The sequence below is a fragment of the Heteronotia binoei genome, chromosome 9 (assembly GCF_032191835.1).
Source record: "Heteronotia binoei isolate CCM8104 ecotype False Entrance Well chromosome 9, APGP_CSIRO_Hbin_v1, whole genome shotgun sequence".
Lineage (NCBI taxonomy): Eukaryota > Metazoa > Chordata > Lepidosauria > Squamata > Gekkonidae > Heteronotia > Heteronotia binoei.
The window spans coordinates 52172218-52197775 of NC_083231.1; the positions used below are offsets into that span (position 1 = coordinate 52172218).

At 41.1% G+C, this 25558-nt stretch overlaps 1 protein-coding gene across 8 annotated transcripts in view; it reads right to left on the reverse strand.

The window, feature by feature from the left end:
* The window catches only part of RAPGEF2 (Rap guanine nucleotide exchange factor 2), a 252297-nt gene that overhangs the window by 54996 nt on the left and 171743 nt on the right, over positions 1 to 25558 (reverse strand). For all 8 annotated transcript variants that reach the window (XM_060246577.1, XM_060246578.1, XM_060246579.1 and 5 more), the window contains 4 exons: positions 19276 to 19407; positions 4025 to 4202; positions 1827 to 1963; positions 224 to 382 (listed from right to left, as the gene is read on the reverse strand). In XM_060246577.1, coding sequence (XP_060102560.1) covers positions 224 to 382; positions 1827 to 1963; positions 4025 to 4202; positions 19276 to 19407 — 606 coding nt within the window. The remainder of the gene's footprint in view (positions 1 to 223; positions 383 to 1826; positions 1964 to 4024; positions 4203 to 19275; positions 19408 to 25558) is intronic.

Below are 25558 nucleotides of genomic sequence, written 5' to 3' on the forward strand. Positions count from 1 at the left end.
CGTTTGTTACTGTTTTTTTATTTTGCCATCCACTGTTTTACTGTTTTTACTGTTTGGATGGGTGTCTGTAGTAAGCTGCCCTGAGCCTATGCGTGGGATAGGGTGGGGTATAAATAAAACTCAGTTAGACAACCGGACAGTTAAATGATTTATCAGCTTCATGTTTTATAGGACATGATACGAACATGCTGTTCATGCACCCAAATGAGATTTCATGTCCTACCTGGCAGTCATCCACTTTGGTTCTCATTACGCCTTTCATGTACTCCTTGTCCATGGTAGGAGAAACACCAAAACTGTTTCCCATGCATAATATTTCTGTTCTTCCATCAGGATATGTTACTTCCACGGAGCCATTCAAAATAACAGACCAGGAGTCCAGCTAAAAAAAAAGTAAATAAGTACAAGAGGAAGCCACTTAACCTTCTCATATAATATTACATAAATTTCCTTTTAATGACTACTTGCAATAACAAAAGGAGAAAGAAGGAAAAATCTCCCATCTGTAATGAAGCTTATGTATACAATAAAAACAAGGTTAACTGATAAACTAGCTGAGCAGCTTAGGAGGGCACCAGCTGACTCACTCAGCTTCAGGTAGGTAAAAGCCTTGTTAAACATCATATTTGATTAACCAGAAATAAAAAATCTAAAACAAAATATTTGATTGACCAGCAATCCTAATACCCTGCTGATGTTAGTTAATAACACTTTTACTATCTTTAGGATTTTCAGGTGTACATGAGCATCATATAAGGCCTCTTTACAAAGTCCTAGATGCATCACCACCATATACTTTACACATCTGTGTGGTATACCAAAGGAACAGAAGTTCTACAGGACCTTCTAGCAATAGTTATATGTTAAACTATATATATATGTTAAACTATGTTAAACTGGGGGAAATTAAAGACTTTTTACAGCTATAGGCTATAGAACAAAGCTGGCCAAACTGTGGTTTGGGAGCCACATGTGGCTCTTTCAGACATATTGTGTGGCTCTCAAAGCCCCCACCACCCCATCAGCCGACTTAGAGAAGGCATTTCTTTTTTTTTAAACACTTCTCCACACCAAACCAGCCAGTGGCTTGGAGAATACATTTAAAGTTGTTTTATTTCTACCTCTCACTCCTTCTTCCTTCACCCCATTTCCTTACTTCCTCCCTCCCTGTCTTACACCTCTCAAGCATCTGACATTTCTTATATCAGTTCAGTTAAATTTATTGTGTAAAGCCATTGCAATTACAGCAACTTACAAGTTAAAAGCAGCCAAGGACTCTAAAATTAACACATTCAAATTTAGATTATTCACAATCTTAAATTACATACAGCATCCCCATAAATCCATAATCAGGCTTTAATTGTCCAGTTAACAACATCATTTTACTGTCTACTGGATACTGCTTTTGCCCTGATTTTGCTAGCAGTCAAAGCAAAAAGTGCTACCTTATAAGAAACCATAGAGTCAATATCTGATATCTTATATGTGGCTCTTACATTAAACAAGATTGGCTACCCCTGCTATAGAAGAACAAAAAATAGAATGGAGGATCCTAGTGCTCTGATGGCACCTTGACTCTGATCTAATTTTTGGGTATAATATTCACAAATGATGTATTTATATTTGCATAAAGAAAGCCAGCTTTGTAAATGCACAAGGAGTAGTGTACCAATCTTACAGAAATGTCAACATCACAGCAAAGTATATTCTACTTCAAATATACAGCTTTACCAGTTATTTTTGAACAACATTATTTTCCTAATTAGTCTTTACTTCAGAGCACCAGGAAAAAATGTTGTACCTTTCCAGGAGCACTATCTACTTACCTCTTCCCTGTCATTTAGAACTATGGTCCCTGCCCTTTCTACGACTGCAAACACCATCACAGCACAGAGTTCTCTTCTTACTGACATTGTCATATTGGCAAAAGCTGGCAACTGATGCATGAATTCCAAGAGTTGTTCTAAAAGGAAACAAACCCATCACAATACACACATACATGTATGTCAAATCAATAAGCAGAATTCATAAAGTCCCAAGATTTGTAGAACAATGGTTTGCAGTGATGTTTATTTTATGCTGGATGACTGGCAATCCCAGTGGTGGAAGGGTAGGAGCTTCACCAATTCCATCTTCCAACAGAATCTGTATACTGTGCCCAGCATTGTTCCTGGAGAAGCTCTGAACCCCAGAGGCAATGGTTGAGGGTGTATTGGGGGGAGGGGGGTGGCAGCAGGAGGGGGAGACAGGAAAGCTGCAATTTAGGTGAGGAGCTGAAATCACAGTTCACTGGACATAACACATTATTCTAGTATGTTGTATACTGAGAAAGTATGTCCATTCTTAATGAGTAGCGGCAAGATCTTAGCGTGGATAGTAAACATCATATGTAAATATGACTGAAACATGATTGTATGTAATCTGCAGGAAACCCCCCCCATTAGTTGATGTACTGTGCAATTTCTAATGTTCTTATTCTAAAAGGTCATTACACTGCTCAGTAAAAAAATTCAGTTATTATGAAGTATATGACATTTCAAGTGGTATTAACATTTTAAAAGACCATTTGAAATAAAGTTAATTAAGAAGTGTAGGCAACATATCTAGCAAGCTCTATATGAATATTTTAATGCTGTATCCACTGCACAGCCTCCTCTAGAGCTTCTTCCCCTTCTAAAATAATCTAAATTGGCTGAATTGTACCAAATGCTTTTTTACAGTGGTTATAAAATGTGCCTCTTCTGATATACTTCAGGAATGATTTAATGTTTTGTAGATTTTCTGGTATTGCTACTTGACAATATTATATATATTTTATTGGCTGTCATTGCATGTGTCTCATACTTCTGGAATATGAAGCAAGACAAATGTGTTGGAATTAGTGAAATTTATAAACTATTTGGAAAGGAAAGGTCCCCTGTGCAAGCACCAGTCATTTTCGACTCTGGGGTGACGTTGCTTTCACAAAGTTTTCACGGCAGACTTTTTACGGAGTGGTTCGCCATTGCCTTCCCCAGTCATCTACATTTCCCATCCAGCAAGGTGGGTACTCATTTTACCGACCTCAGAAGGATGGAAGGCTGAGTCAATCAACCTGGAGCCGGCTATCTGAAAACCCAGCTTCTGCCGGGGATCGAACTCAGGTCATGAGCAAAGCTTAGAACTGCAGTATTGCAGCTTTAAATTCTCAAAACAGCCATCACTTACTAATTTCACTTACAGAACAAAGTTTTGAGTCCAGCAGCACCCTTAAGACCAAGGAAGTTGCATTCAAGGTTATGAGCTTCCATGTACATGGGACTCAAACTGGGTTCTGCTGCTTCAGACCAGCATGGCTATCCACCTGGATCTAATTCCACTTGTGTTATCTACTGAGCCTATTGATAAAAATCAGCTCCTACTACTTTGTAACTGTACAGCCACCAACACGGTTGGTTCCAGGTGTACTTCTGTCAAGAACAATAATATCAAAAATTCCATATGAAAACTGTGCCTGAATTTTAAACGTAATTCACTGTTTGAAATTAGGTGCCTTCTTGGTGTTAGCTGTGTTAATCTATAGCAACAAAATGAAGAAGGAATCAAAAATAACAGCTATTGTTAGTCTTCAGGGTGCCACTGGACTCCTGTGTTTGAAATCAATATGCACAAATACACAGAAAACAGTAGTGTTTTGAGTATCTGACAGCATCTAATCTAGTAATGCAAGCTCATCTACCTTGAAGCAACCATTTAAAAACATTTTTGAATTGTCATTGCTGCTTCAGACCAACATGGCTTTCTACTTTTTTGTCTTAGGCACCAGTTTTCCTTAGTGTGCTGTTCTTACTCCAGTATAAACGGACCATTATGGCAATTTCATTTTAGAGGTTTCTGCACTCCTACTCTTCTTTAATTCCAGATGTCAATTCAATTACTTTATTTACATTTTAGAAAAGAAAACATGTTGGAAAAATTCTGATTCCCACTAAAAGCACAAGAAAATTCTCTTTCATTTCTTCATCTTGGCTTCCATGGTGCTTACCAATATCATCATCTGTTCTGTCTATTGGGTCTTTTTCCAGGCAATCTCTAACAATATCCCTGCTCATCAGAGGGTCTGATGCCCTCTCAATATCCTCTTCATCATCATCATCTTCAGAATCCACTGCTGTCTCCGGTAATCCACTCAAGTCCATGTCACCAGCTTCACTTTCTGTGGCCTGAGAAGTATTAAACATGTAGAGGATAAAGCAGGGATTTCCAATGTTAGTCATAACTACTTACAACATGCAAATGAAAGCCAATTTTATATACATTCTATGAAAGATAACTGATTTATCATTTATTATTTTATTGCATATCTACCAAATAAGGAGAAAAATATGTAAGAGGAAAGTGCTGTATTTTGAATAACCCCTGCCAAATTAGTTTTAAAAAGTGACCCAGTCAGCAGCACATGATAGTAATTGTTTTGTTTACAATTTAAATTATTCCTATTATTTGAATTATCCAATTTCAGTTATTCCTATTAACAAATTGAATAGTACACTGACAGTCTTCCACAAAACCATTCATCAAGGTGCTGGTATTCTGGCCAGTAGATTCCCTCCCCAGATGAGGCTCTATTGAGGCTAATTAAGCAAAGATTAGACCCACTGACTTGCAGTTCTTTCTGCAAAAGAATTAAAATTACAACTATGTCAGACTTCTGTGTATGTATAATATGGAGGAGGGAAACCTTAAAATTTGGTATTCTGCAGTATTTGGGATTGATTTGTACAGCCAATGCAGTAATACACATATACATACACATTGTGGCTAATAGCCACTGATGGACCTTGTGAACATATGAAGCTGCCTTATACTGAATCAGACTCTTGGTCCATCAAAGTCAGTATTGTCTACTCAGACTGGCAGTGGCTCTCCAGGTTCTCAAGCTGAGGTTTTTCACACCTACTTGCCTGGACCCTTTTTTAGTTGGAGATGCCGGGGATTGAACCTGGGACCTTCTGCTTCCCAAGCAGATGCTCTACCACTGAGCCACCATTCCTCCATATCCCTCCAACTCTGCTCCATATTTTTATCTAACCCCCTCTTGAAGCTGGCTATGCTTGTAGCTACCACCACCTCCTGTGGCAGTGAATTCCACATGTTAATCACCCTTTGCCACTTTGGGGCAGCATGATCCTGAGCAAATTTACTCAGAAGTAAGCCCTGTGTTCAATGTGGCTTGCTCCCACATAAATGTGTAGAAGGGTGCAGCAGAGGTTGTAAAGTATACGCACAATGATCACACGATTTATCATCTTTAACACCATCATATTTTGTCCCTGCTTGTGTGTTCTCATAAGAGGCTTTCCCCCAAAAACTGATATGAGCTTTGCTCTTTATTTCCTGTTAAAAAGCATTTCAAACCTCTGGCCACTGTGCTTCAGTAATAATGAACTGCCTTTTCTTTCTAATTTTCCTTTTTATTCTTAGGTGGAATAAAATTCTGATATTTGTTTTAGAAGACAAATAAATATTCCTAATCTGAAATGCTCTAATTTTTTTTTCCTGTAGAAGCGTCTATTTTATTGTGATTTTATAGGGGGGTTAAACAAGGAAATAGACATTCATGAGAAGGGCAGGGCCATCAATAACTATTAACCATGGTGACTAAAGGGAACCTCCATATTCAGAAGCACCAAACCTGAGTGCCAGCATTAGGAGGCACCTCTGTGCCCTGTTGGCTGACCCTCCAGGTCACTGTATGAGACAGAATGCTGGACTAGATGGACCACTGGTCTGATCCAGTAGTGCTCTTCCTATGTTCATATAGACAATTCCCCAACCTTGTTGTTCCTGTCGGCATTTTTGGATTTGGAGAGCAAGTGGGCACTGTTATGGAACAGATGCTGTGGTGGTGATGCAAGGAACACCCAGCCACAAAACAGCTGCCATGGGGGACCAGTCACAAAATGTGGAGGACGGAAGTCAAGCATCTACTGCAGATTGAGACAGTTGTTTCTGAATGGGTGTTTCATGCAGAAGAAGAAGAATTGCAGATTTATACCCCACCCTTCTCTCTGAATCAGAGACTCAGAGCAGCTTACAATCTCCTTTATCTACTTTCCCCACAACAGATACTCTGTGAGGTGGGTGGGACTGAGAGAGCTTTCACAGAAGCTGCCCATTCAAGGACAACTCCTGCTATAGCTATGGCTAACCCAAGGCTATTCCAGCAGCTGCAAGTGGAGGAGTTGGGAATCAAACCTGGTTCTCCCAGATAAGAGTCCATACACTTAGCCACTACACCAAACTGGCTCTCAGACACAATGCTGATACCTCCTGCATCCTTCTGAAGCAATTTCTACTCTGGTGAGATACAGGAAAACTAGAAATGGCTCTTGTCTTTGATGAAGAAACATTTGGGAGAAAAGAAAGTGGACACAAGGAAGCATAGAGATGGGTGCTGTGGTGCTCACAGGATCCACATTGAGGAGCAAGTATTATTATTTTTCATCCTATCTTTCCTCCAAGGAGCTCAGGGTGATATATATGGCTTTCCATTCCTCTGTTTTACCCTCATAACTATCCTGCTAAGTAGGTAAGGATGAATTGGGATCCTGTTTTATATTTGTCCAAACACCTGTTGTGCACAAAAGTGAAAATAAAACTGAGTGTATAAAATGGGTTTCTTTTAACACAGTCAGCTTACAGGTCTAATTATTCCAGAAATTCTCTTACTGCTAGAAATAATACAATAGTTGAGTACCAAGTCACCCACAATTTTCAGACCACTACACAGGTCAGTAAAATGAGTACCCAGCTTGCTGGAGGCAAAGTGTAGATGACTGGGGAAGGCAATGGCAAACCACCCCATAAAAATCTGCCAAGAAAACATTATGTGACGTCACCCCATGGGTTGGTAATGACTCAGTGCTTGCACACCAGTAATGACTCGGTGCTTGAACCTTTACCTTTACACAGTGACAACATTTAATATCAACCACAGACATCTCATAAACACAATTCTGAAATGTGTGGGGGATTTTGGGTGAGAGGAGGATGAAGTTACTGCACTGCATCACAGACGAACTACAGTACCTGCCATACTTAAGCTGCAAGTAGATCATATGATAATGATAGAAGCCTAGCCAGCTTCAGGTCATTATTAGGAATTCAAATGCATTGTAGTGTTACCATGTTAAGATCAAACATTTACTAACCCCAAACATCTCAAATAAAGCAGTTTTTTTCTCAGAACTTTATTTAATCCCATAGCATCTGTTAAATTCCAACTGGTATTATTTTAAGATAATGGTCTACTGAGAATATTCTGAAAATAATTGGTTCCCAAATTGAAGCTTACTAAGCATAGGACAAAAATAATAGAAATCAAGCGGAATGATAAAATGACAAGTACCATTTTAAAAAAATAGTATTAGTTCATAGGCCATACATGCAATACTTTCCCCATATAATATTCTCTTTTCTCAGAATTTACATAAATAGTACTTAATGTACAGTTAGATGTATTCCTAAATATTTTGCTAATTCAAAAAAGTGGTGGATTTTGACACACATGTACAGTTACTCTTGCTATACATGGCAAAAAAACTTTGTATCTTTAAAGGGATTTCAGACTCAAGAATATTCCATAGCCTGGAAAGCTCACTGCCATCTTTGTTTCTGAAAATAAAAACCATCCTAGGAATTTTGACACATCTAAATTCCTAAACAAGCAAGGAAGCTGCACCTAAAAACCAGAGACAGCTAAGGACAACTTTACCATGACTTGCTTTTTAAGTTCAATGCCAGATCTCTGCCATGGTCAGATCACTACTTGCTAAGGGAGAAGAAGATTAACACCATCTGCCAGGACTGAAGGCCCATTAGGAAGGACTATCCCCAGAAACTAATATGTCCAATAGGCTCTGGGTACTTTTGAGAGCCTGGACAGTGACACAGACAAGGTCCTTATTTCAGCCTAAAATGCTGAGCTGATCTTTGCCCACCCTGGCTATTAAAATCATTCAATTTATGCTATACATTAGTTGTCAGTTGTATCCAATCACACATTCCCAAGGTCTATGGTACTTTTAGCTCTCTTACAAAGATATAGTGAACTCTGCTGTTTCCTCCTGCCCACTGAGCTCCACAAAATATTGTTGCTGATTGTCAGTGGGATGAAATGGATGTTGGCAGTGAGAAGAAATGGGTGTTGCTAGTAGAAAGGGAGACAAATACCCTATATACTCGAGTATAAGCCTAGTTTTTCTGCCCAAATTTTGGGCAGAAAAACCCCCTCCTCGGCTTATACTCGAGTCACTATTCCGCCCGCATCCCCGGAATTCCAAGGACAGCTAAAGCTGCCCCCTGCTCTCCTCTCCTCAGTGAAGGGGGAGGGGTCGTGCTGGGACTGGTGTTTTCAGTCTGACCAGAAATGACTTCTGCCTTGGTATTGTTGATTTGTGTTCTGCACCACCATTCTCCTCATCTTTCATTGCAAGCAGCATTGTGGCCTTACCTGCCACAGGAATAGTAACTGCTGCGTTTCCCACCCTCGGCTTATACTCGAGTCAATAAGTTTTCCCAGATTTTTGGGGTAAAATTAGAAGCCTCGGCTTATATTCGGGTCGACTTATACTCGAGTATATACGGTAGGTAGAAATTTTGCTCTCCTGCTTTAGAAGACAAGTTCCCTTAAATGTCTGCATGGCTGGATACAGCCCTATGGTTTGGACAAACACCAACAGAAGACAGATTTGCCCAATGTCCCTCTCCTCCTCCACCTGGGGTTGCAGGAGGATTAACAGATGGGCAGATCTGGAGACTAATTAGGGAAGGAAAAGTTGTGAAATCACTTGTACCATATATGACATGCATGTGCTTCCTCCACCTAGAATGGTCATTATTAGAAGTTCTGAATTTTAATAGCTAGATGTACATACAATGCACCAGACTTTTGGGAGGGGGATATTTGGAAAGGAAAAATGGTTTATGCAGGGGTGGCCAACGATAGCTCTCCAGATGTTTTTTGCCTACAACTCCCATCAGCCCCAGCCATTGGCTATGCTGGCTGGGGCCGATGGGAGTTGTAGGCAAAAACATCTGCAGAGCTACTGTTGGCCACCCCTGGACTTATGGAATTATGATGTTTCCAATATACCTCAAACCTTAGATTTTGCCCCAGCTGTTGGACCATATCAGAATGTTGACTGAATTAGCTTTTGACTGGCTGATTACTCAGTACTTTCTTTTCAACAATTTGATGCTCAAGTGGTCTGGACAAAACCAGTCTTAAAAATACCATTCTCTATTTCAGGGGTGGCCAACGGTAGCTCTCCAGATGTTTTTGCCTACAACTCCCATCAGCCTCAGCCATTGGCCATGCTGGCTGGGGCTGATGGGAGTTGTAGGCAAAAAAAACATCTGGAGAGCTACCGTTGGCCACCCCTGCTTTATTTCCATCCTCACACAGAAGCCACTGCTGAGAGAAATTTAGCCACAGTCAAAGTAATACTAGGATCAGGATCAACTAGCAAGGAAGATCCAGAAACAAGGGAAACTTTGAAAATTATCACCTACTATATTCACATATCTCTCAGAGGGGAGGTCAACAACTCAACACACAATCAAAGAAAATATGGGATAAAGTTTCAGTTGCCCCAGGTAACTCATTACTGTTGAAGCACTTGGAAGTTATGAGTCAGAAGTACAGCACTTGAGTGGTTCAAAGAATTTCTGACAATTCAAATGGTTGTGGTACCAGCTTATTGGTATTTATCTACCAATGTCTTGACAGTGCTAGCTGCAATACAAATATTATATTAGTTGCCTATTCATTCCAGAGTTCAGCTCAACATGCTGTCATTTTAAAACACTTTATGACCTTGGGCATATATAGTTGTAGCATTACCTCATCTAGTATGTATCCATGTGGCAGCTGTACTCTTACACTTCTGCAGGTAGAAAAGAACAGCTATGGCCTGGGGCATATATCTTTGTAGCATTACCTCAACCAGTATGTATCCAAGTGTCAGCTGTCTTCATGAGCATGTTGGACAATCACTCTGCTGAAAACTGTGTAAACTATGCAAGGTGGAACCATTTAAGGAGGCCTTCTCTGAGTGATTCTGGAATTGTTCTTGAACATAATCGATAGCATACTAAATGACTATGTAATGTATGCTCTGTGTAGGTTGTCAGCTGTTTCAATGACATTATGTTTTTAATTATTATTCTACTTCAGCTTGAGTCAGTGACCAGAGAAAGGTGGTTTACAAGTGTCCTAGACAAGTAACTTTATTAGCAAAAAAATCAAACAGAAATGTCAGATCAAGGATTCTTCTGTAATAATATTAAGCAATCTAAAAGAACTCAATTGCATATTTCTACCACATGCTTGGTCAGATTTAGCATAACCAGCTGTTTTCACAATTTACTTCTGAATCAACAAATTACCATAGGGGCTCACCAGACCACCAGTCTCCTGGACAAGGGAGAACAGTAATTCACTTTTTATGTCATACTGTGTGTTCCTGACTGTGCCCATCAGGACATCATTGACATAAACACTGTACAATTTTCTTAATATGGTAAACACATTGCTTAAAAGCAAGAACTCTAAATAATGTTCACCTACTCACGTACCACAAAAAGAATAAAAAGTAATCCTGGGAAGGCAGTGCCAGTGGCTTTAAGGTTTCTTAATTATCAAAATCAAAAAGCAACAGTAGTGAAATATCTTTTATGAGGATTAATTATAGTGTCTCAAATGATAAAGAAAACATCAATCTTCCCACAATAGTTCTAGTTGGATGTTCAGCAGGAAACGTTTAAAAAGGATACAAAAGCACTGTATTTTGCAATGAGTGGCATCAAGGCCATAAAACTTTCATCCACTTTATTTTTACTGAATATCTAGAATAAATAAAGGTTCTGGAAAACTTGAAAGCTTCCTTACTGCTTTGTGATATTTTAATGGGTCCTAATCAGGGCTCTTTTTCTAGCTGGAGCTTCTCTGCATATTAGGCCACACACCCCTGATGTAGCCAATCCTCCTGGAGCTTGCAGTAGGCCCTGTACTAACGGCCCTCTAAGCTCTTGGAGGATTGGCTACATCATGGGGGCATGGCCTACTATGAAGAGGAGCTTCTGCTAGTAAAAGAGCCCTTGTCCAAATAAATGATAATGTACTATTGCTGCACAAAGGCTTTCTCTAATCTTAGTGGTAAACTTCTGGTTTCTTTAATACAAAAAAATGTATACACATGGAGATATTTTCATGATTTGAGCTTTTCTGAATCTTTTCTGAGTCTTTTAATTTTTATGCTGAATTTGCACCAATGCACCTGTGAGCTGACAGGTGCAATTACTGCAAACTTCATAATTCCAGAAACCATATACTTTATAATCCAGTTTTCAGGTCCCTCATTTCCAAATATAACCCTCAAAGTAGTAAAATACAGTGTAGGTAAATTCAGACATTAAGATTCAAATCTTCCAATGACAACAATTCCAGGTACATAAATGTGAAAATGAAATGAACATGGAGATTATCTTAATCCAGGAGTGGAATCCAGAAATAAAGAAACGTTACTCCAGAAGAGGCTACAATGCTTAATATCTTCTGCCACAAGGTCAAATATGCCATTGCTTTCAGTCTTCTGATCAGAAACCATCACCACATTTGAAGGATTTCATGTATGACATCAGTTTATTTCCAGAATTGTATGTGATCCATAAAACTTCAAAAAAGCTAACAAACGGTCAAAAAAAATCAGATGAATTAACACTAGTTAGTTGACCAAGATAAAGTGTTAGGGTTGATAAAATAAAGTGGTATGAAATCTAGGAAAATATGGTGATGGTTTTTGTTTTTCAAAAACTCAGCACAGACTTGAAACTAACAAACAGGGACCTGCCACTAGGCAAACTAGGCTATTGCCTAGGGTGCCGGCCTTGTGATGTTATCTGTGCGGGGGTGGGGGGGAGGGGTCACCAGAAGTTAGCTTTGCCTATGATGCCAGACACTCTAGGGCTGGCCCTGCTAACAGAGTGAACTATGTCTTCAAACAGAGTTTATTTTTTCAACATGTTTGTGCTGAATTGCACTTTCAACAAGAAATCTTGATCTCACAAGCTGAATGTCAGATACCAGAGAAAAACACTTTCAAGGGAAGAACTGAAAAATATAAGCATTGTTGTTTTGGAGCTTATTTGCTGTTTGCTTCTTAAATAATATTTGTGAAGATCACCCCTGATCTTAAAGGTAAGGGATAAAAAAATGGTTACTACAGGATTGCAAAAGAGGTTGGATACCACAATAATAATTCAGCTTGTGGGACAGGGCAGGGGATGATTGCATACCCTGTCCTTGAAAAATAATAATGAAAATATATTAGAATAACATTCAAAAAACCAAGTCAACAAGCTCATACTAACAATTCTTCTAGCATGACAAATATTTCATTTTTTGGCAAAGCAATTCTTGTCTTAAATGGATTTCTTTTTCATGTATAGCACATGATACACAAATTTAGAAACACCATGAATATTTAAACAGGAATACTCTCAGATTATTGCCTAAAGCATCTCAAGATTCAACTTCATGATTTATTCAAATTAAAGAAAGTCTACGAATGTATTTTCATTGTAAACAGCTGCTCTTAAAGCTGCACTTTTAAATACCTGGTAATAAGCAAATCAAGGAATTGATTGACTGGGTATTCAGCATTATAAATAAGATGAGTAGTTAATATTTTGACTTCGTAAGCAAACATAGTAAACAATGAAAGTTGGGTGTCATCTTTAAATGCCCAGGTAAGAAAATCAATGTAAAAACATAAGGAATTCACAATGCTAAAAATAGCTCAAATGATATAAACAACATTTTTATAATGTATAGGTGCTTTTTAAAAAAGAGGTGGGTGATACATGGACACTGAAAATGCTCTTCACTTTTGAAAAGGAAGAAAAGCACAAACATTCTCACAATGAGAACTACAAAAGTATCATTTCCCACAATTTATTTTTAAGTGGTACCAATTAAGCTCTACTAGAATTATAGTAATTCTCAGGAGTACATCTGCAATGCAGTAGGATACCATACTTTTCATGTTTACAATTTATGAACTTAAAGCTATTTACTAAAATGTGACACTTGACCTAGAAAACACTGAACTGTAGACAAGTTGCTAAAAACAAATTCTTTCCATCTGTATTTTAAATCTATCACATGAGGTAAGCAACTGCTATGACTTCATTATCATTAAACAGAATTGACAATTCTGAGGGTTGTTTTTTTTAAAAAAAAATACATAAAGATTTGTAGTTCAAATTTTATATTTTGATTAATTTTTGACACAAGCCTAAAACAAATTATTTAAAAATAAATTTTCTTCAGAGGCTACAAAGTGCTATTCTAAATGTGAAAACCAGGCTATTAGCAAGGCACAAGAACATGAGCTAGAAAGTATTTGAAATAAAACAGTCATACCAGAGAGAAACTTGTAATCTATTTTTTAAAGAAATGGGTACACAAACATTTTGAATAAAAACAAAAATGAATATTGCAAACCAAAACACTAAACACTTAAGCCTCTTCTGAATTGTTGTATATTATTTTACAAGGTTTTTAAATGAATCCAAATTGTACTGAAGGCAAACTCCCAAATGCAAGTGATGTGTAAATATAACTGGAATTCTGACTCAGTTTTAATTACAGAGGAGATCTACTCAAGGGCTGAGCAAGATATTCAACACAGCTACATCAGAAATAACACAAAACAGATGGCCACAATTGTTCTGCATAATTTATCATGTGATTAACAAGATTTGCATACCAATTTAAAACAAATTGCTAGTACCCTCAAATAGACAATCCTTGGAATCTCAGACACAATTTAAGAAACTTTAAACTTGCTATTTCTAGTCTTAACTTTTGTCACTTTCAAACTATTTTCATTTTTAATTTAACTCAGAACCTACTGTTCCAGCCAGTTTTCAAAATCATAAATGGAATTTAAATAATATGACAAGAATATTGATCAGTCTCCAAGTATCTGCTAAACTGTTCTACCAAGTTCACCTAGGGTTGCCAAGTCCAATTAAAGAGAAATCTGGGGGATTTGGGGGTGGAGCCAGGAGACTTTGGGGGTGGAGCCAGGAGACATTGGGGTGGAGCCAGGAACAAGGATGTGACAAGCATAATTGAACTCCAAGGGAGTTCTGGCCATCACATTTAAAGGGACAGCACGCCTTTTTAAATGCCTTTCTTCCATAGGAAATAATTAAGGATAGGGGCACCATCTTTTGGGGCTCATAGAATTGGACCCTCTGGTCCAATATTTTTGAAACTTGGGGGGTATTTTGGGGAGAGGCACTAGCTGCTATACTAAATATCTGGTGCCTCTACCTCAAAAAATAGCACCCCCAAAGCCCCCAATACCCATGGATCAATTCCCTATTATTCTCTATGGGAATCGTTCTCCATAGGGAATAATAGAGTGCCTAGTAGACATTTCCTCCCCCCCCCACGCTTTCTAAAGGGGGGGTGGGCCTCCATACCAGGGAATTCCCCCCTCCCTGCCCCCTCCCTCTCTCTCTCACACACACACACAAACACTTACCGTACTTGGTCTTCTTCCAGCAGAATTTGCTGGCTGTGAAAACGAAAGTAAGACTGCACAGGAAAAGAAAGGGAGGGGCCGTTCCTGTTTCCTGTGCAGCCTTAAAGGGCCGTTCCTGTTTCCTGTGCAGCCTTAAAAAGGGATCCCAAGCTGTAAAACATGATGCTTGCAGGTATGTTCTCTCTCCCCCGCCCCCAGACTTTTTAAGAGCGGGGGAGGAGGCTGAAAATTCGGGAGTCCCCAGCCAGGGCGGGAGGGTTGGGAAGCCTAAGTTCACCTCCCACCCACTTTAAACTTCCTCAGAACCCAAAGCCTCAAAATTTGCCTGATTCTTTTTCATTCTTCAGTCTTCTACAAATCCCCACAAACATCCCCACAGACATCCAACCATTCAAACTTCAGTCTCCCACATTCTAGTCAGAAACCACTACATCATACTAAAACAAGCCACTGCTCAGGGAAGTTGTTTCCATATTGGAAAAATTGACTTCTGTCTCACAACACCATATGGAGATTGACAGCAAATGTTCAAAAGCACTGGTGATCAGAACAAGATCCCAGAATTCTAGAAACAGACATAATCATATTGTACACAACTGTCACAAAGAACTCATCATCAGTATTTTCTACTTTGTCTCTACCACTGGAACTAGAAATACCACTTCTTTTGACCACATAATACCATTTCACAAAATGTTCCCAGACTGCCCAGTATACATTATGTCAAACTTTTATAAACTCAATTTCAGTTTACATATTCAACACAGCTCATAGATACTTATAAAGATGGACAAAACAGCTTTTGACTTCAAGATGTGAAGGCCCAGAAAATATGGAGGGGGGATGACAGGTTCCCCCCCCCAACTGTCTGCAAGGATTTTTAAAAATTCTTCCAATGGGAAAAAATGGAAAATTTGGGGGAACATTACAGTGAAATGCTTTAAGCTTATTATAAATGCATAGCATAAAAAATGCAAGACAATCCACAGCTTTAAATAATGATAATTCCTACATATACTGTAGACGTATACAACATATTCTTTCGGCAACAATAAATATGCTGCAATGTGTTTGATAATAAATCATAAGGTTCATGGTTTTCAGTGTTGATAGCAAATTATTGCCGGTTTGGTGGAGAGCCGGTTTGGTGTAGTGGTTAATTGTGCGGACTCTTATCTCGGAGAACTGGGTTTGATTCCCCACTCCTCCACTTGCACCTGCTAGCATGGCCTTGGGTCAGCCATAGCTCTGGCAGAGGTTGTCCTTGAAAGGGCAGCTGCTGTGAGAGCCCTCTCCAGCCCCACCCACCTCACAGGGTGTCTGTTGTGGGGGAGGAAGGTAAAGGAGATTATGAGCCGCTCTGAGACTCTTCGGAGTGGAGGGCGGGATATAAATCCAATATCTTCTTCATCTTCTTCTTCTTCTCTTCTCTTTACTATAAAATTTGTTTTCTAATTTCAACTTTTATTTTATCCTTCCTTTCCAGATACCAACCATTAGTCCACACACTAAAGTAGCAATTAGCTGCAGAAAACCAAAGCATATATAATTTAAATTCCATAAATATGCCAAATAGTACAATATCTATATGCCAAGTTATAACTTATGATGTTTATATTCTTAAAACACCAAAACAGGGTTGGGAAGTATTTCATATATGTCAGTTTCTTCCAGAGCTTCAAAATGTCTAGAAATTTTACATCTCTATCTAGGCTGCTTGGTTAATATTAAAAGTGTACTGGTAACAATATCATCTAAAACTCCAGATGATCTCTTTCAACATTCTCATACAAATGTTGAACAATGATTACATAATTAAAAATGTAAAGCAACACACAGCAGCTTCCCAAGAAGACATTATCAGCAACTGAGAATTTCTTTCCAGCACTGTCTACTTTCCAAGGGTCTAGACAGGGTCAGTCAGCTACATGAGACAGCTTTTGTAGTGATGCTAAACGGTACTGCACATTTAGTGATCTGATTATCTACAGTAATACTTCAAGATAAAAGTGTGAGGTCACCCTACCTGCACCTGAAACAACACTTGTGTACACTTGTGATGCAAGTGAGAGGAGCATATAGGAAACTACATATGAGAAATCCTTCTAGCTATGGAGACTCTTAACTGGATCCAAGACAATGTCTGGAACACACTTCCCAAACCATACATGATAATTCCCCTCTCTCCACACAACATCTAATCCTTCCTCAAAATTCATTTTTTCCACAAAGCTTCTGGCATATCCAGTATGGATACTAAACTTAAATACATACAACTAGACTACAGATATATTTTTCTTTTTTATCCTGCCTTTATCTTTTTCCTTTATGAAATTTAGATGGACCTGCCTTTTATTGTACAGAGCAATATATAGGAATGGTGATTGGTCAACACATAAAAGGACAGAAACAGTCTATACTTTTTAAAAATAAAAATAAAAAACTATGAACCAATCTGTTGAGTACAAAGAACAGACATGGAGATAAAAGACCAACGGCATTAAACCCATACATATAATTGTGTGGACTATAGCAAAATACTGCATTCAAGAAACAAGAAGCATCCAACTATAGTAGTAGTGGTGGTGGTAGCAGTAGTAGTAAAGTTTATTGTATATGGCCTTTGGCCATTACAAGTTAAAACGTATTAGAATTTTAAAATATGTCCATCTTTAAATATTCACTTTCACACTCAAATATACTAATTACCTTAAATTTTAAAATATAAACACTCATCTCTAAAGATTCAGTCAGATCTGAGAAACTTCAAATTACATATCAGGACATTACATTTCATTTATCTAATATATGAATGTTGGCTTAAGTTGCCTCTTACAATGTACCACAGATTGTGTGATTTCTTCGTGTAAAATTCTGAACTCGGCTTGTGATTTTCAAAGGCTCACTGTATCAGAAAAGAGACTTAATGACTGCTGGACTGCTCAATTCTGTTGTGAGTCAGTGCCTAATAAGGTCAATGAGCTAGAAGAACCCCTGAAGGATGTTAACCATGACTTGAAAAAAGCAAGAAAACCACTTGTGTACTAGTAGCTTCCAGACTGCCTAGGTATGTAAGGTTCTGGAGCAGTACCAATACCTTTCATCAAAATTCCAGTCTGAGTATCTTCGAAGATCTGTATTAAGTCAAAGTGTGTAGCCACAACATGGCAAAATTAAACGAAGAGAGATTCATTTATGCCACCATATATATAAAAATCCTGTAAGATTCTTTTTCCTGGACAAAGTTCAGCTTACCTGTCAATAAAAATGTTAACTGCTATTTCGCGTTCAATTTAATTTTGTTTAAATAGTTTGCCTTCAAAACCATATCAACCATCATGATAATAGTTCAACAACTTATAAATTTACGTTTATTTTAGTCTAATAGATAATGGGGGAGGGGGAGAATGGATAGAAGGTTTACACTTGTGGCCAAGTGCAAAGTAATGCACATTGGGGCCAAGAATCCCTGCTACAAATACAAGTTGATGGGGTGTGAACTGGCAGAGACTGACCAAGAGAGAGATCTTGGGGTCATGGTAGATAACTCACTGAAAATGTCAAGACAGTGTGCGATTGCAATAAAAAAAGGCCAACGCCATGCTGGGAATTAATAGGAAGGGAATTGAAAACAAATCAGTCTGTATCCTAATGCCCTTGTATAAATCGATGGTGCGGTCTCATTTGGAATACTGAGTGCAATTCTGGTCACCGCACCTCAAAAAGGATATTATAGCATTGGAAAAAGTCCGGAAAAGGGCAACTAGAATGATTAAAGGGTTGGAACACTTTCCCTATGAAGAAAGGTTAAAACGCTTGGGACTCTTTAGCTTGGAGAAATGTCGACTGCGGGGTGACGTGATAGAGGTTTACAAGATTATGCATGGGATGGAGAAGGTAGAGAAAGAAGTACTTTTCTCCCTTTCTCACAATACAAGAACTCGTGGGCATTCGGTGAAATTGCTGAGCAGTCGGGTTAGAACAGATAAAAGGAGGTACTTCTTCACCCAAAGGGTGATTAACATGTGGAATTCACTGCCACAGGAGGTGGTAGCGGCTACAAGCATAGCCAGCTTCAAGAGGGGGTTAGATAAAAATATGGAGCAGAGGTGGACGGATATGGAGGGATGGTGGCTCAGTGGATGAGCATCTGCTTAGGAAGCAGAAGGTCCCAGGTTCAATCCCCGGCATCTCCAACTAAAAAAGGGTCCATCAGTGGCTATTAGCCACAGTGTGTATATATGTGTGTGTGTGTATTAATTTTTTGGCCACTGTGTGACACAGAGTGTTGGACTGGATGGGCCATTGGCCTGATCCAACATGGCTTCTCTTATGTTTTTAAAGGATGGTGGAATGGGGATCTTATGGCAAACACTGAAGTAATAAGTACACATTAATGCTCAGAAACATTCACACATTCAAACCAAATATTATGGAAATGTATATATACAGTTTTCATCGGGTGGTCTATTTAGAACAGAATATCAACATATAAGCATCTGAAGAGGAAAGGGGAGGAACAAATTTGCATTTTGGAAGATGACCTTGGAACCAATAAGTACAACAAGGGAATTTAACTGTGAAGATCTAAGGGAATACACACCGCCGCACATTATATAACCATTGCCATTACAAAAACTCATTTTTTAAAAACTTAGTAGAGCAATTGTCATACCTGGTAGATATCAGAAAGACTGCTGCTTCCAGAGTCACTGGTGATGCTACATCCTGAATGACTAGATGAAACGTGGGTCACCTGTGGGTGGAGACTGTCAGCAAGGTGCAGTTTTGTGAAATCTGCAGGAAGCTATAGATGGGAACAGAAAAGACAGTTAAAGTGATATTAAGGCTCACAACCCAAATACATTTAAATGATTAACAGCACACATTGATCTAACAACACTAACATTTATTAAAGAAAACATGAAGATTTGAGAATGTAGCACAGAACATTTACATTTTTATGTTTGTGAGAACATAAAAATTACAAAGGATGTTATTTTCTTTTTTCCTGTCAAGTTACAGCTGACTTATGGTGACACGATAGGGCAGAGATGTCAAGTTCATTTATTCGAGGGTGGATCTGACATAAATGGGACTTTGTGGGGCCAGGTTACACATATCATAAAATGTAATGCCAGGTAGCAGAGATATAAACCTAATAAGGAATACAGACAAACACAATTAAAGGATTTTTAACTTAAAATACAATTATGCTTAAAACTTTCACAATATTTTCTTTAAAATAGAAAGGTAAGGAATAGTGGGGTATGGCAATACAATTTTAAAAGTAAAACATCAAGGAAGGCACAAGGATCACAGCAGAAACTAAAAATATAAACTGCTCTTAGCCTAGGAAAACATGAAATGGCTGGACATCGTAAGCTTCTCCCTCTCCCCGGGCCTACTTAGATTGGCAATGGCTCTCCGGTGTAATATTCCCCTTTGGATGTGGGTTCCCAGGTTAGAGTATTCACTAGGCTGAATGGTTCTCAGGTCCGTTGAGCGGAGACAAGCTGGCTCAAATATCAACCCTTTATTTATGACACAACTCCAGCAAGCTACTTCAACTGGCCATACAACACTGAAAAGTGAAACAACTTGAGCTCCACTCTACTGAAATACATTGCAATACATACAAACTTGCAAGGAAAACATGAAATGGATTTTCCATTAACGTCTGAGTCCAGATAGACCAATCTATCTGGGTGCAGAGGCCTTAATGGAAAAAAACTATTCTGCATTTTCTTTGCAGCTTTGCAAGCCCAGAAGAGTTTCCTGCTGAAGCAGGCAAAAGACAAGGCAGAAGGAGTTGGGAATTTTGGCAGCCTCAGAGTTACAAAGGGTGAGGACAGGAGGGGGAGAACTCTCTCAGCCCCACCAACCTCACAGGCTGTCTACTGTGGGGGAGATGAGTGGAAAGGAGATTGTAAACCGCTCTGAGACTGTGAGTGAAGGGTGGGGTATGAATCCAATCTCTTCTTTTTTTTTTAAATTACCCTGACCTGAATAGCCCAGGCTAGCCTTATCCCATCAGATCTCAGAAGCTATGCAGGGTTGGCCCTAGTTAGTATCCGAATGGGAGACCACCAAGGAAGTCTAGAGTCATGATGCAGAGGCAGGCTATGGCAAATCACCTCTAAACATCTGCCTTGAAAACCCTATGCAGTCAACGTAAGTCAGCTGTGACTTGACAGCACTTTCCACTTACAAATATATGTAGTCAGTCAGTCAAAAATTTATTGTATATAGCCATTGACCGTTACAAAACAAAACAGAACCCGAATAACAAAGTTTCCAATTATACTTTAAAAGTTCCCCAGAAAGGCCAACCTCAAGAAGTTACAGCATTTGAAATTACTTTTGCTCTTATCTTCTTAGCTACAAATATATGTAAGTACAAGTTTTAGTTGCAGTTTGAGCTCCTATTCAGGTCAATTACATTCATCCTGCCAAATGTTTTTAAATAAACAATGTCCATTATGAGCAAATTTCCAGAGGAACCAATAACAGAAAAAAATGGAAATTGCTCCCTCCCCCAACACTGCAGGTTATAACTGGTGATTTGCAGGGGGAAAGAGTCAGGTGTGTTAGCATACTAGAGTCTTCCCTTTTGCACTTCCAACAACATGGCTTATGGATCGCTGTTTGATTGGTACAATTTAATTTGCTCATCAGGAAACAAATGAAAATACTTTTTTTAACGTAATGAATCATTACTATGTTTAAATACATCAGGTAATCACACTATTGAGTGCTAAGCTCTTCTCTTGGCTTTAAACCATGGAATACCATGAACAGTCTACAGTTTTACTTCTCAAATGAACTTTAACATGGAAAAAACTGATTATTACTGTCTAGAAAATAGCACTGAGTTTGGAGTGACAGCACAGTAAGTAGCCATCAGAAGCTGTTGCTCTCATGCCTTTGCTAACATAAAGAAAGAAAAAGGTAGCCTGCTATACCCTGGCATCCTTTGCTTTACAGCCTACTTACAATATCTTGCAATGGTCAAATAATAATCTATAAACTGAAAAATATTTGAATAGTTAATTAACTGCTGTGTCAGCTTTTCCACACCTCACAGATAGCAAAACAAATAATTTCACTGTCAATAATGATACTCTTGACCTTACTGCTCATACTCAGATTGCATACTGATTTCTGTATATAAAAATAGGGTTCATTCTCTTTTCCCCTTTCAAAGATTATTTCTATTAACTACAGAATTAATACCTACTGTTATCTCTATCTCTATTCCTTTTCCTCCAAATATCAAAAGAGGGTCTTAAAACCAATTAGAATATGCTTAATTGATCACACAACTGTCCAGCTTACTCACTCTAAAAGACAGTTCATTCCCCCATCACCACCCACCACCACCACACACTAAGATTTTAAGGTAGGAAAAACTAAATGGAATTCTACTGTTCTAATCTGATTATGAAGCAGTCCTAGTTCCTTTATGCCCTTTCCTAATACCAGGATCCTACTTTCTCCATATCTAGTTGCTAAATAAACCACTGCTCAGCTCTTTATGAATTATGTTCCTGCACAATGTAACAAACATATGGATGTAATAATGTAATAAACATACGGAGGTTAGGTCCATCAGTGGCTATTAGCCGTAGGTTATAGACAGAACTCTCTGACTTGGGCAGTGATGCTTTGTATTCTTGGTACTGGGAGGAGGTAAGAGTGGGAGAGCTTCTAGCATCCTGGCCCTCCTGTGGACCACCTGGGTTTTTTGGCCACTGTGTGACAGAGTATTGCAGGGGTGACCAACGGTAGCTCTCCAGATGTTTTTTGCCTACAACTCCCATCAGTCCTAGCCATTGACCATGCTGGCTGGGGCTGATGGGAGTTGTAGGCAAAAACATCTGGAGAGCTACTGTTGGCCACCCCTGGAGTATTGGACTGGATGAGCCATTGACCTGATCCTACATGGCTTCTCTTATGTTCTCACAAAGCTTTACATCTGTTAGCATTAGTTTTACACACCTACATGGCTCACTCTGATGTAGTCTAATATAAATTGAAATACAGTTAATAAATGCAAAATGTCTCCATATGCATAAATAATCTCTCACATACCTCTCACTTACTTTCTATGCTTAATGCTACAAAAGAGGTAAAAAGAATAACATTGGGTGATAACAGACAGGCATTTGGGGGCTGTTGGGAGGCGTCCCAAATCGAGGCGGCTCAGAAAGAGCTGTCCTGAAGCCTTCACATGCTCCCCCACAAGCTGTCCCCATTCCGTCCATGGGGCGATATGGGCATGTTTAGATGGCCGTTGTGCACCACTCCTGTCCTCAAACATTTTCAGTAGTCATGTGCATGCATGAGTGCGCATGTGCACACTTGCACACCAAACAGTTTTAATTTTTAAAAACCGGATGCGACTTGGACCAGCTTGGAGGTTTCACACCGCCGAGTCACCTCGCTTGCACCCTTCCACTTACAGGCGCCAAGGAGGCAACTGGCGTGCGGCTCAAAAAATTGCTACCACTTTGGAAGTGGTAGCTTTTTCAGTCACACTGTGGAGACTGAAGGACGGGGTGAGTATGGGATGAGGACGGGTGGCAGATGGTTGTGTGTGGAGGGATTTTTTGGGTCGATTTCAGAGGCGTCTCTGAGTCGGCCCAAAGAGTAGGTCTGTTAGCAGCCACTGATATTTTTTCTTTTTTTAGTACATAGGTATTCAACAACATTGGTTGCTAGAGATGTGCATTCAGATATCTCTTGTTTGAATATATATCAGGAAAACACATAATCTGTATTTGTCATATATATTCAGGAAGCCAGAGCAATATCGGGCATTCAAAACACAAGAAAACATTCCAGAAATATTTGGGAATATTCAGAGTCAACATTTTAAGGATCCCAGGCTTATTTTTCTTCGATTTCACAGTATTCCTGGGCAACAGGAAGGAAGGGAATCACAAGAACTGCCTGCCCAAACATGACAACTCTCTCACAGTCCACCATGGCTCACTGATCAGGGATAAAGAGGACTGAAAAAAAGCAGGCCTGAAGCTTGACTACATTTCAGGGAAGTGACATTGCTGTGACGTTTGCATTTGTGTCAAGTGTCCTACCAGATCTGGCTGGCTCACTTGGCAGTTGTTTTCCAAGTTGGTGGGCTTAGATTCTCTGGTTTGACATTGGTTCTATTGGGATTTACTTAAATTGGTTTGGCTTAGATTCTCTAGCTTGACACTGGTTGTGTTGTGCTCACCACACTGGCCTGTGGTTCTGCTAGGATTCATTGGATTGATGCTGTTTCTTTTTTGAATGGAGACTTTTGACCAGCAGTTGCCTTGGCTATTGTCTCCTTTGCCCTGGAGAGAGCATGCAATATTTTTCACCATAGGAAACAAAGCCATGAAGAATGGCTAGGGGGTATCTTGTTCAGAGACCCATAGAATTGTACTACTTGATCCAAACTGCTTGAAACAGGAGGGGGGAGGTATCTTTAGCAGGCAGTAGGGTGGCCAGACCGTCCCGGTCTCCCGGAATATTCCCGGTTCTGGCCACCCAATCCCGGCTCCCGGGCTGCCTATACCGGGACCATTAAAGGTCCCGGTTTAGGCAGCCCCGGAGCCGGTGGGCCGCGGGCGCCGGCGGGGAAGGCGGCGAGTGAGGGAGGGAGCGTCCCTGCGCCTGCGCAGGGCCCCTGCGCAGGCGCAGGGATGCTCCCTCCCTCACTCGCCGCCTTCCCCGCCCGCGCGCGGGGCCCGGCGGCAGTGGTGGAGGCCTCTCCGTGGCCTCCGCTGGTCGCTGGAAGCCCTCCAGAGACTCTGGAGGGCCTCCAGGGACCAGCGGAGGCCGCGGGGAGGCCGCGGGGCACCCGGCGCTGGTCCCGGAAGGCCTTCCAGAGCCTCTGGAAGGCCTTCCGGGACCAGCGCCGGCCAGCGAAGGCTTCCCCGCGGCCTCCGCTGGTCCCTGGAGGCCCTCCAGAGTCTCTGAAGGGCCTCCAGGGACCAGCGGAGGCCGCGGGGCACCCGGCGCTGGTCCCGGAAGGCCTTCCAGAGCCTCTGGAAGGCCTTCCGGGACCAGCGCCGGGTGCCCCGCGGCCTCCGCTGGTCCCTGGAGGCCCTCCAGAGACTCTGGAGGGCCTCCAGGGACCAGCGGAGGCCGCGGGGAGGCCGCGGGGCACCCGGCGCTGGTCCCGGAAGGCCTTCCAGAGCCTCTGGAAGGCCTTCCGGGACCAGCGCCGGCCAGCGAAGGCTTCCCCGCGGCCTCCGCTGGTCCCTGGAGGCCCTCCAGAGACTCTGGAGGGCCTCCAGGGACCAGCGGAGGCCGCGGGGAGGCCGCGGGGCACCCGGTGCTGGTCCCGGAAGGCCTTCCAGAGCCTCTGGAAGGCCTTCTGGGACCAGCGCCGGCCAGCGAAGGCTTCCCCGCGGCCTCCGCTGGTCCCTGGAGGCCCTCCAGAGTCTCTGGAGGGCCTCCAGGGACCAGCGGAGGCCGCGGGGCACCCGGCGCTGGTCCCGGAAGGCCTTCCAGAGCCTCTGGAAGGCCTTCCGGGACCAGCGCCGAACAGCGAAGGCCTCCCCGCGGAGCAGCCGGCGCTGGTCCCTGGAGGCCTCCAGAGGCCAGCGCCGGCAGCTCCCTCCCTCCCTCGCCGCGAGGCCGCCGCCGCAGGACTCCCCGCCGCCGCCGCCGCTGGATGCCGCCCTGGAATCAGGTAAGGGGGCCGAAAGCGGGGGGGGCGGGGGGCGGCCTTCCTTTCTTCCCTCCCTCCTCCCTCCCTCCCTTCCTTCCTTCCTTCCCTCCCTTCCTTCCCTCCCTCCCTCCTCCCTTCCTTTCTTCCTTCCCTCCCTTCCTTCCCTCACTCCCTTCCCTTCCTTCCTTCCTTCCCTCCCTCCTCCCTTCCTTTCTTCCTTCCTTCCTTCCCTCCCTCCCTCCCCCTTCCTTCCTTCCTCCCTCCCTCCCTCCCCTTCCCTCCTTATGTT